Genomic DNA, 14602 nt, shown 5'->3' with positions numbered 1-14602 from the left:
CCGATCCTTGACTTCGGCGATGTAATTTACAAAATAGCCTCCAACACTACTCAGCAAATTGGATGCAGTCTATCACAGCGCCATCCGTTTTGTCACCAAAGCCCCATATACTACCCACCACTGCGACCTGTATGCTCTCGTTGGCTGTCCATTGCTTCATATTTGTCGCCAAACCCAATGGCTCCAGGTCATCTATAAGTCTTTGCTAGGTAAAGCCCCGCCTTATCTCAGCTCACTGGTCACCATAGCAGCACCCACCCGTAGCACACGCTCCAGCAGGTATATTTCACTGGTCACCATAGCAGCACCCACCCGTAGCACACGCTCCAGCAGGTATATTTCACTGGTCACCCCCAAAGCCAATTCCTACTTTCCTTCCAGTTCTCTGCTGCCAATGACTGGAACGAACTGCAAAAATCTCTGAAGCTGGAAACTCATATCTCCCTCACGAGCTGTCAGCGCAGCTCACAGATCACTGCACCTGTACATAGCCCATCTGTAAATAGCCCATCCAACTACCTCATCCCCATACTGTTATTTATTTTGTTCTTTTGCACACCAGTATGTCTACTTGCACACTCATCTTCTGCACATCTATCACTCCAGTGTTAAATTGCTATATTTTAATTATTTCGCCACTATGGCTTATTTATTGCCTTACCTACCGCATTTGCCCACACTGTATATAGACTTTTTATATTTTAATATTGACTGTATGTTTGTTTATTCCATGTGTAACTCTGTGTTGTTGTTTGTGTTGCACTGCTTTGCTTTATCTTTACCAGGTCGCAGTTCTAAATGAGAACTTGTTCTCAACTAGCCTACCTGGTTAAATAAAGGTTAAATAAAAACATTTTTAGTTATAAAAAATCTTTAACGAAAGGTGGTGCGCCTCGCAACACCTAGCTCACTCTCAGGGAGAACTGCAAGCCCACGGTAGTGAAACACACCGTCTCCAGATCTTGCGTGGTAGTCGCGGTCCCTGTACCCGAAGGCTAAAACCGTGAGGGTTCCGGTGGACAGAAAAGTAACACAAACAACGAAGACAAACCCTCAACGCCGCAATACTGGTAGACCAGAGTATCGCCCAGGTTGGTACACGGTCACAAGTAATAAAAACAAGGATGAACTTCAAACAATATGACACAAACCAAACCGAATGGGGTGACAGCAGAGCACCCTGATGGAGAGGCTAGTTAGCTGCTTCAAACCATTGGAAAGATACCATTATTGGAGCGATCCTGTATAGTGCTGCATAACACACTATAGGGACACCTATAGGCCTGCATTTGGCAGCAGAGCATGAGTTGTAGTAGCCTATTATCGTCTAGACATGACGTTGAAATATATCCACACCCACAATAAAAACATTCAGGCTTCCATCATAAATCAATTCAATTAAAAATATATAAATAAATTAGAATTACAGGGAGCAGATTGTGTGAATCGACCACTGGAACAAGGCACATGTTTGGAATATAATGACGAAACCAACGTTTCTAGTAATACCCGTCCGAATAGGGCAAAAGCATGCCAAATAATAGGCTCGAGGCTCCCGAGTGGCGCAGCGGTCTATGGCACTGCATCTCAGTGTTACAGACATCGGATCCAGGCTGTATCACAACCGGCCGTGATTGGGAGTCCCATAGAGCTGCACAATTGGCCCAGCGTCATCCGGGTTTGGCCGTCATTTTAAATAAGAATTTGTTCTTAAAACCGACTTGCCTAGTTAAATCAAAGTTCAAATAAAAATATATACAAAATACTGTATATAATATAATGTATATAATATATAATCACGTTCTATATTCAAACAAAATAGGCCTTTTATAGGTTAAGTTGATCAGCAAATGGGCAGCATCATGCTCATGTCAGTCCTCTAGAACGCAAATGTAGTCTTCCTAGTAGTGTGAGGTTCTGTGTTATACACTATAGCCTTTACCATATCATATGTGATGGAATATTATTTGCTGTTGGCTTGTGTGGGTATATGTGTTATGCAACATAGCTGACTTGAGACATTGTTAACAGTTTCAGGGCCATGGGCCTTTCTCGTGATGGAAAAATACAGAATAACATGAAGACAGGACCTGTGCAATGAGTTGTGAGGGCACATTCAGAATGTAGTGTTGCGGGAACAAACCGTATTTTGTTAGATAACAGGAGCCAGGTGTGAGATAACTGTATTGAGTGTGTGAGCGCATAGATATTCTACACAACTACAACGACTGACCGATGAAGCGCTTAGGGGGCTGGGACCAGCCTGTGCGCCAACAATCAACAATAGGCTGAGTAAGTTTAAACCACGCCCAGTCCCTACTCTGACAGGCCGGCTCGAAAGCAGGAACTACTTCTGTCAAGAGTATATTATAATATCTTTGTCAGGAACAAGTCAGTTCTCTGTTTTGCCCTGCGAGGTGTGACAGAGAGCCCATATTCTGTATACGAAAATTGCATTTACCACTTATTGCTTCGCTAATAAAAAATACATAGCATACAATCGGTGACTCAATGTCATATTTATCCTGATACCAGATTCGAATAGACGCAACCCTAACAATTGGTGACCCCGACGTGATCTGGTAAAGGACTTCGCTGGACATTGGCGTGCCAGCCAATTGACCATTGCTGTCGTTGGACGGTGTGTCTCACAAACTAGACCGGTCAACTAAAAAGATAAGCAGACACTTATTGTGAATAAAGTAAAGTTCTGCATATTGGTGTTATCCAAATTTCTTTATTGTGAGACACCTGTTTGATGTAAGGCTCCATGGGGTGTTAAGGCGTACGGAGGTAACTACAGTTGCATCACTGGTACAGGTAGGGGTTTTGACTATGGGCGGTTGCCTGCAGCAGATTGTAATAGTAACATAGCCATTAATGCCCCCTGGCCAGTGAAAGGCTTGAATCAAACTAAGGGTGTTGCTGATATATGGTGGATGTGTGGCCAAAACAGGCATTTAACACCTGTCCTTAGAGGTAACTGGCAGGGTATGTGTGCTTTAGCCAGTCTGATAACACCACTAACCATTATTGAAGTTACAGCTAATCAGCTCCTGGGATCTACTAGAAAAGCACCTAATGATGTTCACCCGTACTCCAGATATAAGCGTGATACACCTTGGTCTGAGGAAACAGATAATATACATTTCAACCTACTAGGTGTGCCAGTAGGTGTTCCTCAGGAATTCCAGGCCCTAAACAGGAATGATGGTTTATGGCATCTACTACCAATTATTGGCGCAGCCATTGTAGATGCTAAACAGACTTCTTGGATTAATTATATATACTATAATCAACAGAGATTCGTTAATTACACCCACACAGCTCTCACTGGTATGGCCGAGAAATTGGAGGCTACTACCAGGACCGCCAGGCAGAATAGATTGACTTTAGATAGGATCCTGGCCAGTCAGGCAGGGGTTTGCAAAATGTTTGGTGAACAATGTTGTACATTTATACCTAATAATACCAGTCCTGATGGGAGTATATCAAAAGCATTGGTTGGGTTGGAAGAGCTTTCGGCAGAAATGAAGGGCGTGGCTGGGGTGGAGGAGTCTGGCTGGATGTCTTGGATGGGGGTGTGGCTTGGTGAGTATGCATCACTGGTGGTTACTGGATTTCTGACCCTAATTCTTGTGTTTTTGTTATTGGTGTGTTGTGCTGCTTGCATCATATATTGTTTGAAGAAGTCTGTTACAGATGTGGTACAGGCTTCAGGTATGATGCTGTTGCTTGATGCTTCTGAAGGAGATGCAGATACGGAATCTAACTTTCGGAGAAAGATGGGGCTGACTGAGGATGACCCCTGGTTTGCTTTGGGTGAGGTCGTGGAATGATAACTTCTTAAATACATAACATGTACGATATAACTTGTCCTCTCTTATGTGAAGGTTTAGAGTCCCTGGGTGGCAAGGAGCCCAGGCTGAGTAAGTTTAAACCACGCCCAGTCTCTACTACTACTTCTGTCAAGAGTACATTATAATATCTTTGTCAGGAACAAGTCAGTTCTCTGTTTTGCCCTGCGAGGTGTGACAGAGAGCCCGTACATATGAAAATTGCATTTACCACTTATTGCTTAGCTAATAAAAAATACAGAACATACAATCGGTGACTCAATGTCATATTTATCCTGATACCAGATTCGAATTGACGCAACCCTAACAGTAGGACTGTAATGATGAAGTGATATGTACGTATCTGACGGTAGGCTGTCATTGTAATAAGAATATGTTCTTAACTAAATAAAGGTTCAATAAAATACTATCTGTTTCAGTGTTTTGAGAGTAGAGCAAGAGTCGACTCCAAACACAAGGGTACACAAGAGTCGGAGGTGAGTCCGGAGTCCGAGATGCGCTAGATCTGCATTATCGGCTGCCTCAGCTATCGAAATGAGAACTGAGCGATTTTCAGCCCAGTCTTGAAATCAATAATTTGATTTTCGCCAACTCGGGTAAAAAATAAGACTACACTACTACTAGCTAGCAACTTTTTTAAAACTTTAGTAAAAGATTAAGATAACTAAACTCCTTTCATCTGTTGTTGAGTCACAGATAGAACAATCAGACAGACATTTCACCGGATATATAAATGTGAAGCCCAGAGGCCAACAGCAGGAGAAGATGGAGCAAGACGGATTTTGGCCGACATTCTGCTAATTATGTCATTGGTCTCCATACAGTTTTCTGTTTCCAAAACTATAATCTCTAACAGAGTGGAGTTTTTGTAAACTTTGCATTGTGGCATTGTTTAGAACGAGTGTAAAGGCAAATTTAGTTATTGCACACGAGCACTTCAGAGTAGGTGTTCTCTAACGGAAATATGCAAATAAATGTGACAACATGAGCACTCTAGCTTGTGCTTGGCTCTGCCCTCCATCTTGCCTGTTCTGCCCACTATGATTCATTTGCTACCATTGGAAACGACAGGCTCTGGTCTATCTTTGGTTAGTTATAAAATTATTTATTTTAGTCGGAAACATGGCTAGGATACTTACGAGTTCTTACTATTGCAATGAAGTGACAGTCAGATAACATTTCAGTTCTCTAAATGTACTGTCTTTGCCTCTTATTTAAATTACCTATCAAAATCAAATCAAACATATTTACAAAGCCCTTCTTACATCAGCTGATATCTCAACGTGCTGTACAAAAACCCAGCCTAAAACCCCAAACAGCAAGCAATGCAGGTGTAGAAGCACAGTGTCCAATTAAAACTCCCTAGAAAGGCCAGAACCTAGGAAGAAACCTAGAGAGGAACCAGGCTATGAGGGGTGGCCAGTCCTCTTCTAGCTGTGCCGGGTGGAGATAACAGAACATGACCAAGACGTTCAAATGTTCATAGATGACCAGCAGGGTCAAATAATAATAATCAGTGGTTGTCAAGAGTGCCACAGGTCAGAACCTCAGGAGTACATGTCAGTTGGTTTATCATAGCTGATCATTCAGAGTCTCTCTACCACTCCTGCTGTCTCTAGAGTTGAAAACAGCAGGTCAGACAGGTAGCACGTCCGGTGAACAGGTCAGGGTTCTATCAAGAACATAATGCAACCAACAGCTAAAGATACCAGAACATAATTATTACAACAAATCTGCAGTTTCTTCTTCATAAAAGCCAATGTTGAAGGCAAACTGTTCTTCGTGGATGTCAATTGACGTAATCCTGCCACAAATGGCTTTGCTGCCACCTACTGTTTTCAGGAGAACTGCAACCTCTGTAACCAGAGAGGAATCATCTTTGCTGTTATCATAAAATAACTAGTGACACACACATGCAGTCTGTCATTGGAAGGAATCAGACTTTAATTATGATCCATTTGAAAAAAGGTTTTACAAAAAGTAACATTCAAATTTTACACTTTCTTTTAAAAAAACAATTAAAATAAGCTTTTGATACAACAAAATTATTTATCTAAAGAAAATGGCTTCTATTAACAATGTGAATAGAAGATAATATACAGGTAAGTGGACGCTAAGACATGCACATACTGACAGGAAAGATTACAATAACATTTAGAAATAATAATGGCATGATTGTTTCCTTTACAATGAGAAGCAACTAGCCTGAGAGCAGTGGAAACATAATAGAATTAGAATGAGTAGAACAGAATATTGCGATTCAGATTCTACCCCTCACCCAAATGTGTGCATTGGATTGGTAGAAAAATGTCTGGAGGAAGTTTCCACCATAATCCACTCCATTTAAATCCATGCAGGTGAGTGAACGAGTACACACTTCAGGAGAAGGGTAGAAAATTGGACTGCACTAAATGTCTTGCAGTGGGTGCATGCTCCGGCAGCCATAGTTGATGTACCATTTGAAATGTTCAATGTACTGGTCAGTGAACCTCAACTATTCCAGAAATGCAAAAATGGCAAGTTCAAAATGTTTTCACCATTTTGGGTGGGCAATTGAGAAATCAAGTCGATTTTCAGACCTGTGTCCTTTAACTCATTTTAATTTAATTAATCTGACAAGTCCCAAACTAAGCTAGTCATAGAAACAGAATATAAAATGTAACTATACAACAAAAAGTTTTTAAAAAACGAAGAAAAAAAATAGTTAACTGAAGACACATTTGACTTGAGTAAGCACTGCAAGTGTGCTCATGTTGGCTAGAGTGATGACCCAAACATTCTGCTGTGGGTCAACGTTTCCTTCAGGCAGATCTAGGATCAGCTTACCCCCCCCAAATCCTAACCTCAAACATTAAGGGGGGATAAATCCTAAACTGACCCTAGAGCAGCATGTATGGCCAACTTTTATCACCAAATCAATCCAACCGCTAATAACGCTTCACCTGAAACCACAGGGCATGTCTTAACGGGCAAGCTTTAATAGCATGAGGTCACATCACTTTCATGGGGTACAGGGCTGGGAAAAAATCTACATGGAAATAAAAGTGTCCACACAGACATACCTTTATTGGTTAGCAAAGTTTCAATCAATCCAAACATTAATTGATCAGAACATTGTTAACAAATCAAAAGGTATGTGTTGGAGAATTAGTGTGCAAGCCCAACTCTACCACTACATTACAAAGGTCTGACATTATGCAGATATTGGTTGTTAAACGCTGTCATAGTGTTCTATAATAAAAATGTTTTTAAAAAAAATGTGTTATATCATGGCTATGACAGTGTTCACAAGGTCTTAAAAGGGTGTTATGCTTGTCGCTTCAGGTGAAGAGTTAATGAAGCCACCTGTAGTCTCTCTCTCACCCACACTCTCTAGAGAAAGCGACCGATGATTCAATATAATCAATTATTCAATCAATCGCTCTAGAGAGAGGGCTACTACACTTTTCCTATTCCCTGCATCATAACACAATTACATGATCTGCAAAAGCTTAAAAAACACATGCATCTCCAGCATTTTATACAACAGTATGATACAAAATAAGGCATTTCATAGTGAGTATTCATGTTTGCGAGAGTGTGTGTGTGTCTGTGTACATAGTGACAACATTGAATGTAATTTGTTTGCCTGCCTATAAAAAGACTGCAAATAACAAACATAAAGTCATGATAACTCTTACTTAAAATATATATATATTTGTCATATATATTTACGTATATATATTCATATATAAAAAACCAATAAAAAACAAAAAACAAAGGGGGGGAGAAAAAAGCCCACACGGTCCCTGTTTATTGGCCAGTCTATAAGCCACATCCTCATTCCATGACCTCACCGGGTGCCACGGTGACCAGCTGCAGAGGGATCTCCTGATTGCCTAGGAGGTCGTGGCCGCCAGCAGCTGATTGAAGGATGAGGGTGGTTCCGTCTGCGGTGATGATGGTGTCGCTGGGGGGCGGAGACAATGAGGAGGAAGCCACACCTTTTTTATTCTGGTGAGTCTTTATATGTTTGGCCAGATGGTCGCTACGCATGAACCTCTTTGAACACTGTGCGCACACAAACTTCTTCTCTCCTGGACAGAGAAATGAAAGGGAGAAAAAGAGGTAAAGAGTGATGAAAGAATAAGTGTGGTGAGCGTTAAGCTTGTGTTATGTAGTGAAGATGGTGTTCGTGTGTATTCCTACCCGTGTGTGTCCGTCTGTGTCTCTGTAGCTCGTCACTCCGGGTAAACCGCTTGCCACAGAACATCCAGTTGCAGACGAAGGGTCGTTCTCCGCTGTGCCATCTGAGGTGAGCCCTGAGGTGAGAAGTCTTACCGTACACCTTCCCACAGCCCACGATGTGACAGATATGCTGCTTCTTCTTACCAAGACTCGACCCTCTGGGAGGAAGGGGTGACAAGAGAGAGGGTTGGGGTCAACACACAAAGTCAACTTCATGCAGTCACTGGAGTTTCAATTGTCGTGGTTGAAAGTGACCCTACTGAGTATAGACCCCGGTTCAACGACATTAACCCACTGAGCTAAAGCCTAGGATCCAACGTTTTTATATACATTTGTGTTAATATATTGTTTATGTGCGTCTTTCCAACCCACCTCCCTCCAGCCTCTTTACAGTTGGGACAGGTGCAGGCGACTCTCCTCAACCTCTTGCCCTCCCCGGTGGACATGTCCATGTCTTCGTCATCCATCTGGACACGCAGGTTGTTGATGTCACTGGGGTTGAGGGTGGAGTCACCACTCAGCTGCCATTCTTCAGAGTCTGGCTCCTCCTTTATCTGGATGCCTGTGGGGAGAGATAGTTGTGTGTGTGTGTGTGTGTGTGTGTGTGTGAGTGAGAGAGACAAAGTAAGAAATAGAAAGATGGGGTTTGTGTGTATGTAATTGTGTGTATACGTATGCATGTTCCTACCTGCAGGACTGCCGGCCTCCTCTCCCTGTGTGTATTGAATCCCTGGCTGTCCTATAGAGTTGACTGTAACAGTCTGGAGGTTAGGCAGGGTGATGGATCCTCCCTGACCCATAGAGAGGCCCTGGACTGGGGCCAGAGTCAACTGCTGGCCCCCCTGGGCCTGGGGGAGCTGGAGGCCCTGCAGAGACTGGACCCCTTGGACCTGAGAGAGAGTGCGTTAGAAAGAGTTACACACATGCATGATCCCACACACCTACGTACGGTAGTGAAACAGATAAACACACACCCGCACAACCTACCTGGAAGGTCTGCCACTGTATCTGTCCCGAAGCAGTGACTGTCTGGGCCTGGATGAGGAAGGTTCCAGGGTTGACGAGCTGGACACTCTGGAGCGTCTGCCCAGACTGGGATAGATCCTGTCCCTGGGCCCCCTGGTTGTCCCCCGACAGCTGTAGGATGGGCTGGGAGAAGGACGAGGCATTAGAGGTGGACACCTGGATGAAACAGACTTAATTCAGTCATGGTATTTTTAGAACAGTGTCCTGAGGAGGACCTACAGCAACGTACATAGTAATATGATCTGCTGAAAACAAGTTAAACAAGACTAGTAACTTTTTTTCCTGTATCATGGCTCACTGTAATATGACTGTTATATGTGGTGTAGGGCGCTGGGAATAAAGCCTAGGGAATTCTATGTCATATGACTGACCTGTATTTGCTGCAGGTGGTTGTGGGAGTTGTAGTTCTCTGGGGATGCGTCTGAAACCCCGGCGGACACGGCAGTAGCTTGGGTCAGAACCCCCGTCCCGTCGATGGTCTCAGGCAGCTGGGATGATGAGGTTGTTGGCACGTAGAGGTCTGGGTTACCGTTAGCTTCACTAACTAGGGTCGCTAGCTGTTTGGCTGCACCTTCCTGCCCCTCCAGCGCCTGGCTGCCCATGATCAGCTGACCGTCGGTCGTCGTTGCTATGGGAACCGTCTGAGCACCGGCAAGCCCTAGTGATTCGAGGTCTATGCTGTTGATAGGGAGGAAAGTTATGTTACCCCCCGACAGCCCCATGGGAACCGCGCCGCTATAGGTCGTGCCCCCGGCCAATGACACGCCCTGAATCTGCTGCATATGCCCAGCCTGCGTTAGGAGGTCAGAGGTTGTCGTTGTGGCGACGCTGATTCCGATATTGCCGTGGCTACCGTCCTGGATGAGCTGGATTTGGCCCGAGCCATCGTCCAATCCCTGCGCAGAGAAGCCTGCCAGAGTTCCATCTGAGTTGTGGATCTGAGGGATGACATGGAAGAGAGAGTTCGACATTTGTGTGTAGAGAATATTGTGTGTAAGGGCTAACATGATAATCGACCTGGTAATGGACATCTGCTAACAGAGGTGTGCATGTGTGAGTGTACCTGCAGATATGTGCATGTATATATGCACACACACACACACTACATGGCCAAAGGTATGTGGACACCTGCTCGTCAAACATCTCATTCTAAAATCATGGGCATTAATATGGAGTGGGTCCCTTTGCTGCTACAACAGCCTCCACTCTTCTGGGAAGGTTTTATACTAAATGTTGGAACTTTGTTGCTTGCAGTTTTAGCCATAAGAGCATTAGTGAGTCCGGGCACTGATGTTAGGCGATTAGGCCAGGCTCTCAGTCGGCATTCCAATTCATCCCAAAGGTGTTCGATGGGGTTGAGGTCAGGGCTCTGTGCAGGCCAGTCAAGTTCTTCCACACCAATCTCAACAAATTATTTCTGCATGGACCTCACTTTGTGCATGGGGGCATGGTCATGCTGAAAAAGGAAAGGGCCTTCCACAAACTGTTGCCACAAAGATGGAAGCACAGAATCGTCTAGAATGTCATCATATGCTGCAGCGCTGATTTCCCTTCACTGGAACTAAGAGGCCTAGCCCAAACCATGAAAAACAGCCCCAGACCATTATTCCTCCTCCTCCAAACTTTACAGTTGGCACTATGCCTTTGGGCAGGTAGCGCTTTCCTGGCATCAGTCAAACACAGATTAGTCCATCGGACTGCCAAATGGTGAAGCGTGATTCATCACTACAGAGAACGTGTTTCTACTGCTCCAAGGTCCAATGGCGACAAGCTTTACACCACTCCAGCTGACGCTTGGCATTGCGCATGGTGATCTTAAGCTTGTATGCAGCTGCTCGGCCAAGGAAACCCATTTCATGAAGCTCCCAACGAACAGATCATGTGCTGACGTTGCTTCCAAAGTTAGTTTGGAACTCGGTAGTGAGTGTTGCAACCGAGGACAGACGATTTTTACAGCTGACTGGGGCAACTATAGCAGGGCAGAAATTTCACGAACTGACTTGTTGGAAAGATGGCATCCTATGATGGTGCCACGTTGAAAGTCACTGAGCTCTTCACTACAGGCCATTCTACTGACAATGTTTGTCTATGGAAATTGCATGGCCGTGTGCTCGATTTTATACACCTGTCAGCAACGGGTGTGGCTGAAATAGCCAAATTCACTCATTTGAAGGGATGTCCACATACACTACATGGCCAAAAGTACCTACGTGTGAACAGTACACTACCTGGTATTGTATGCTGGACACTCCGTTGGCTGAGCCGTCGTTGCCAGATGCTGTGACGTATATGGGCTGACTGTCCATGTTCCCGATAGGGAGAACATACTGGCCGTTAGAGGTCATCATACCAGAGTTAGGAATGTGGACAACTCCCTGCTGCGCATCCTTCCCTGTAGAGACCGGGGTTAACAACTCCCAACGGTCTGAACCTGTTAGCTGGATGGCGGTCATGTCTGTGGTCTGACAGAGAGAAGACACACACATTCATAAATTATTATTCAGATCCACTGTTGCGGAATGAAAAAAGCTGATCTAGTTACAGATATGTAGAAGGCACTGGTCATAAGTCTTACGCGGTTGCATTGTAGTTCACAAAGAATATGAAGCAAAATATTAATTTGAAAATGACATTTCTGTACTATCTGAGACAAGAGCTAGAGGTACAGAGACAGATATCAGGGTGTAGGCTCCACACTGTGAATAGGGCAAAATGACATGAAGTATAGTTTGTTATCACAATACAGTGTCAGTAGACAAGACAATTATTGTGGATCTTGTTAAAATAGATATCAAATCCTATATTATAGGTATCTGCAACAGTGGACTAGTAATATATACAACGCCAGCAAAAAAAGCCTCTATCGACATGTTGCTTTTGAGTGCATTTCACACCACCTTTGGATTATAATTGGATTTAAATCTTGTATGAATGCCCTGCTTAATATAATGCTTGTGTCATTATCGCAAATCAACTGGACTATACTTAAAAGACACTTCAACTTCAACCAGTAAAATGGCTCTTTGGCTTGCTTTTGCTACCGCCTATGTCAATGAGCGTTAGCATTCTAGCTAACAACTTCTGCATCCAAAGTAGTTATTTTGCGATGATCACAACCAAATATAATCTTAGCAATAATAATAATTGCTAATAATACAGTAGTAATAATTGCTAATAGTAATAATACAGTAGTATCAAGACATTTCCCTCAATAAGGCAAAAATGTCACAACATGAGAAATCAACCATGAACCTAAATATTTCTGAATCCGCTATACAGACTTTGGCATAGCTAGGTGGTTTGATAAGAAAGGATCCAAATTTCCTCAAGCATGTGACGCACCTACCCTATTCAGCGCCTATTGACGAAGGTACAGTATATTCTGACAGGAGAGTTTTGTTTAAGAGCCCTAAACTTTAACATGCATCGCTTGGGGTACGTTTTTGGAAACATAAGGAAGGTACAGTATCTTTCATATCAGGAAAACTTTTTTATTTATGGTTTTAAACTAAAAGGTTAAATTACTACACACATTTTTATAGGATTAGTGTTCCCACACCGCCATTTCTCCATGTTACATCGCTTGTTTACAAAGAAAGAAGAGATTGGCGGCCACCTGCGCTAATTAGCGAGCTCCGAACACTCGTGTGTGCACAACTGGGGATGAAGTGTAGTTCATCAACTGGAGGCACACAGCTTGTCGATCTGTGCAAAACGGCTACAGTTAGTATATTTTGTATTATTTGAAAGATATCTTTCATAGCGGGAAATTAGGGCGGATATCAGCGTATGTTTTGAAAACCACTTTGAAAGCAATGATTGGCGTTTCTAAATGTTAAAACACAGCTTCGGAATTGTGGAGCCAAATGTGGGCGAAATTAATAGCTGAACAGCCTACACAGGGAGAAGGGTTTTTCGAGAGCTAGTCACCACAACTAGACAAATCATTGAAGACTCCCTTCTATCATCCAACGAATACAGCTAGTATGGCTAGACAAAAACGTAATCGCTACAGCATGGGCGTGGGGGAGATCTTTTGTAGTCGGGTGCAGATTCCCACGTTCTCTGTTCGGTTTCCCCACTCACCCCTCCTTTCCCCACTGTACCCCTCTAGCCCCAGGTAGACGAGCTAAATATCGGCGACCTGACCAAGTGACGGGCTGTGTCCTACCCACTATGGGCGGGTTCTAGAGGGGTAAAGTGGGTGGCCGTTATAGCGGGGAACACAGCGGCGGAAGTATACTAGCTTTACACCCCCTGCAACATTTAAAACGTGTGAACTTCTAGCTAGCTAAAAACACCACACAGTAGTAGCTCGGAGGAGTCGAAATACGAGATAGAAAATGTTGGGGTACCTGGTTTTCCGAGGCTCCGCCGTGCTGTAGGAATTCGCTTTGACTGCCTTCCACGTCCGCGGTAGCCATTTCCTCTTGTTTCAAATGTTGCTCTGGCGCTAGCATGGAGAGAAAGGAAAAATTAGCAAAACACTAAATTTCTCACAGGTTTCTGCTCCCAAAAGGCTGCAAAGAGACAACAAACTTCAGTCGATGAAGAATAAACGGCAAACCTTAACTTTGCGACAATGTTTCAATGCGGATTTCGACACAGATTGAATGTTTACTTTTGTTAACTAGCTAACTACCTAGCATAGGTCTCCTGCAAAAGATTAAAAGACGTAGTTAGCCTGCCTTGCTATCGGTTGTAAACGTACAAACTCACCGGTTGGTTGATGGGTTAAATGTTATGTACCAGTCATATCGTGAATGGTAATAATCGAAAGATTATCTGATCAACTAAACTCCGAACATGATTATCTTTTATCAAAGGCGGGCTTGTGTTGATCGGTGAATTCGGGTCGATTTTTTTTCTATTTTGATTGACAGTGAGGGAAACACAAAAAGGGGGGCGCTAGCAACGTAACAGGAAGTCCCGCCGTTCTTCTCAAAATTGATTGGTTAACTTTGTGGTTTGGTGAGACTTCTATGGCCAAGCGATATGTCCGTCATTTTATGGGATATCTGTTTCCTGTTTGTTTTTAGACAAGAACCTCATATCTGGGAATATATGGTTGAAATTGAAGAGCAGGAAGTGTTGGGAAAATGGCAAAAGTAATTGCAGCAATATTTATTTTCGTATTAATGTATCCGCATATTCACCTTGTTACACTACTTGGTTAGCTGGCTAACATTGCAACTAAGCTCTGTTATATTTAAGTGCAGTGATCATGAACATTTTGGCTACATTGTTCTGTGAGGCTGCCAGCCAGATGTTGCTCATTGCCTCTGCTTTTTGTAAGGAACTGCTTCAGTTATGCTGAAAATGTTCGTGTATGTGCTGGGAAATAGTCATTGCAACATGGAATATTTTTTTGCATGAACCACGACGCAGACTAGTATGCCCAGAACCTGTCACTGCATGTCATTTATTTTGCAGTATCAGCATGTTCCCCCAGCCTGTTACAAGCATCCCATCCACTTCAAAATACATACTCT

General features: G+C 43.4%; 1 protein-coding gene across 2 annotated transcripts; it reads right to left on the bottom strand.

Annotated features, from left to right (window-relative positions):
- Nucleotides 1–6812: 6812 nt before the first annotated feature.
- Nucleotides 6813–14001, bottom strand: LOC112253711 (transcription factor Sp3). Of its 2 annotated transcripts, none has more exons than XM_024425668.2 (9): nucleotides 13830–14001; nucleotides 13466–13563; nucleotides 11339–11572; nucleotides 9482–10048; nucleotides 9072–9266; nucleotides 8773–8974; nucleotides 8457–8646; nucleotides 8046–8242; nucleotides 6813–7933 (listed from the first exon to the last, which is right to left on the bottom strand). In XM_024425668.2, exons 2-9 carry the CDS (start codon nucleotides 13532–13534, stop codon nucleotides 7677–7679), a joined length of 1911 nt encoding a protein of 636 aa, XP_024281436.1. In that variant the 5' UTR covers nucleotides 13535–13563; nucleotides 13830–14001; the 3' UTR covers nucleotides 6813–7676. The 2 variants fall into 2 exon arrangements, with proteins under 2 accessions (XP_024281436.1, XP_024281437.1); XM_024425669.2 differs by having other exon boundaries at nucleotides 9072–9233.
- Between the last annotated feature and the right edge of the window lie 601 nt (nucleotides 14002–14602).

This window comes from Oncorhynchus tshawytscha, linkage group LG07 (assembly GCF_018296145.1).
Source record: "Oncorhynchus tshawytscha isolate Ot180627B linkage group LG07, Otsh_v2.0, whole genome shotgun sequence".
In the NCBI taxonomy this organism is placed as follows: Eukaryota; Metazoa; Chordata; class Actinopteri; order Salmoniformes; family Salmonidae; genus Oncorhynchus; species Oncorhynchus tshawytscha.
This window is presented reverse-complemented; position numbering and strand designations above follow the sequence as displayed.